The sequence below is a fragment of the Orycteropus afer genome, unplaced genomic scaffold (genome assembly GCF_000298275.1).
Source record: "Orycteropus afer afer isolate SDZICR_OR568_19922 unplaced genomic scaffold, OryAfe1.0 scaffold00082, whole genome shotgun sequence".
In the NCBI taxonomy this organism is placed as follows: Eukaryota; Metazoa; Chordata; class Mammalia; order Tubulidentata; family Orycteropodidae; genus Orycteropus; species Orycteropus afer.
The window spans coordinates 9,227,465-9,230,589 of record NW_006921669.1 but is presented as its reverse complement, the minus strand read 5'-3'; the positions used below and the strand labels follow the sequence as shown (position 1 = coordinate 9,230,589).

Sequence of the window (3,125 nt, the reverse complement as noted above, 5' to 3'; positions counted from 1 at the left end):
GACGTGTGTACCCACTCACATACATCCCCACACATTCCCACATGTGTACCCATTCATGGGCATCCCCACAAGTTCCTACATGTGTACCCGCTCACAAACATTCCCCCATATTCCCAACGTGTACCCATTCACATATATCCCCATACATTCCCACGTCTACCCACTCACATACATCCCCACACGTTCCTATACATGTACCCACTCACAGGCATCTCCACACATTCCCACATGTACCCACTCACAGGCATCCCCACACATTCCCACAGGTGTACCCACTCACATACATTCCACACATTCCCACATATACCGCTCGCGTACATCCCCACATGTTCCCACAGGTGTACCCACTCACAGACATCTCCACATATTCCCACATGTGTACCCACTCACAGACATCCCCACATGTTCCCCCATGTGTACCCATTCACAGACATACCCCATTTACCAAAATCTTTTACCATGTAAACAGGACATTTAAAAGACTTGTTTTTTCTTTTAGGATCATTTAAAACAAATGACTGAGCACAATGGGGAAAATGTAAACATGGAGGCCACTGGCACTGACTACTCCCTACGTTCTCAGCCAGTCCCTGCTTAGACACTGCTGTGGGTTTCAATAAGAAAACCAAATTATAAAGCAATTTTCAGAGAAGAGAGAAACAAACGTCGTCAACCCAATACATGCTGATTAGCTAAAAAAACAAATACTATTTTAGTAAAAAGGAGCCCTGGTGGCACAGTGGTGAAACTAGGCTGTGAACCACAATGTCAGCAGTTTGAACCAGCAGCCACTCTGTTGGAGAAAGATGTGGCAGTCTGCTTCCAAAAGGATCTGCAGCCTTGGAAACCTTCCGGGGCAGTTCTCCTCTGTCCTTACAGGCTTGTTATGAGTTGAAATCAACTCGATGACAATGGTGGGTTTGGGTATTTTAGCAAATACTACTGTTGATACTAAGCATATTATGATGAGCAAATTCCAACACTGTTGTAAAAATGACAGTTTAAATAAACTGGGGGCCACACAGGAATATCAGTCACTAACATGGCTAGGTGCACAAAAGAGTAAAAGAATGTTTTTTTAAAAATATATCTATATCATAGTCATCAACAACTTCTTTATCATATTAAATTGTTCTTCTTAGAAAAGCTGAAGTGAGTGAGTGATGCCCTGCATGGCCTTGTCTGGGGTTAGCAACTCCTATAATCAACTCATTTCATCTGATGGTTCCTAAGCTGTCATCTTTTCCTAATTTACAACTGCTTTTCACATTCTGTTTGATAAGAATCCTGACTTTAAAAAGTTATAAAATTAGTGACATGGTTTGCTATTCATTAATCTAGACAAATACAAGCGTTTGAGTCCCAGAGAATGTCAAAGGCCTCGCTACCTTACTGGATATTAAAATAACAGAAATATCAAAGTCAGGACTTTAGAAAGTTTGCAGCTTTTCACACAGTCATTAGAAATGCTTATTTTCTGAAACTCCTTTGATTGTGTCCTGGATTCAACGACGTGCAATTTTACAGACAGAACCATTATGATAAAGCCAATGAAAACATCATACAACATTTCACCGAGAGTGTCTATTCAGTAGGTTCTTAATAGTTTTGTCCAGTTTCCAGCAAAGCTTCATTGACAAGGAACCTCTATCCTCCCTTGGCTGGGGGAGTGGAGTCTTTCTTGAAGAAAAGTGCACAGCGGTCTGTCCGTCTCACCTGAAGGACGCTGCTCAGGGCGTGGAGGAAGCGTGGTACTTCACAAACGCTATCGCCGCCAGCTCCTTGCAGAACTCCTCCAGCACGATCACACCCTCGAGCAACGTGACGTGGTCGACACTGGCCAAGGAGAAGCAGACAGCGCGTCAGTTCCAGACACAGCACGTCACGGTGCTGAGGGAGGCACGGGGTCAAAACAGACTTACATAGGGCCTTCGGGTTCCAAACCAAGTAATCGCTTCCTGACCAACAGAAGTTTGGGAGTAAAGTCTTGAATACGCTGGATTCGAACCATAAGGTCTCCAACAACCTGTATCACAGAGACAAAAGGAACTCAGTATCTGAAATCAACCACACTGGAATTTTCAGGATAAAGAAAATCTCATTCTCTGTTACTAAATAAATTACACCCATTGTCACTATTCACAGAACTGTCTTTTCTTAAGGACTCACCTATTCCTTATGTATCTTTTCGAAGAATAAATGTTTCCTTTTCACATTCTGTAAATTAGCTCATAATACATAATAATTACACTTTAAACAGCAGATAAAATATTTTTCATTATGTGACACTATCTATATACAATGCTTTTAAATTGTCAGTTGGGCAGGTTCAAAACCTAGAGGATATAACACCACCAGTAACTCACCCGGACGATGACAGAGAAGAGAGATCTACAGCCAGAAGCAAGGTTCACGTAAGGATCCAAAAGGTACTCGTGTATGTGTGGATGGGGGAAGAGAGAGAGTCTAGACAACACCGAGGTGACTTGTAAATTTACATCATATGGCTATGGAGATGTTAACAAGAAAAAAGACAAGACATTAGGTATTATTTATAACGTATGTATTTGTACACTTAATTTACCATTTCAACTTGTCTCTCCAAGGAAGGAAACATGTTCCCCCACATGCTATTCTGCAATGAAAATATCTACAACTAAAAATGATACTGCCTCAGAAACCCAAGGAGGGGTCGCTATGAGTCGGGTCCAACTCCACGGCACACAACAACAACAACAACAAATTAGCTCTAGCCATCTTACCCAAAGTATCATAGTCTTAATACTTGAAGAAAAAAAAAAGACCCTATGCATATAAATAGAGAAAACAAGTAGTAACTTACAGTCAGAAGTTCTGTTGTGTGTAGGTTGCTTTAATTAATCAAATAGTTCAAGAAGTCATCAAAAATTCAAGTCTGTGTTCTAAGACCAATTTTAGTCTTTCTTATCACTACACTCATGAACACGGATTTTTCACTCATTCAAAATCTCGCCTCAGCAAGAGAAACAAAAGGAGAGAAGCGTCCCTAGGGCAGCAGCTTTGGAGAGCATATTCTCTTTTGGGTAACATTTGCAACAGAACAGCTTTCTCCAAGACTCAGCTCACAAACAATGAACTACATTTTA

At 41.2% G+C, this 3,125-nt stretch overlaps 1 protein-coding gene across 1 annotated transcript in view; it reads right to left on the bottom strand.

Moving 5' to 3' along the window:
- Positions 1-1,730: 1,730 nt before the first annotated feature.
- FHIP2A (FHF complex subunit HOOK interacting protein 2A) overlaps positions 1,731-3,125 on the bottom strand; it is a 35,725-nt gene continuing 34,330 nt past the window's right edge. Inside the window, 3 exon segments of the mRNA XM_042781045.1 lie at positions 1,731-1,836; positions 1,923-2,026; positions 2,367-2,507. Of these exon segments, the coding sequence (XP_042636979.1) occupies positions 1,731-1,836; positions 1,923-2,026; positions 2,367-2,507 (351 nt within the window).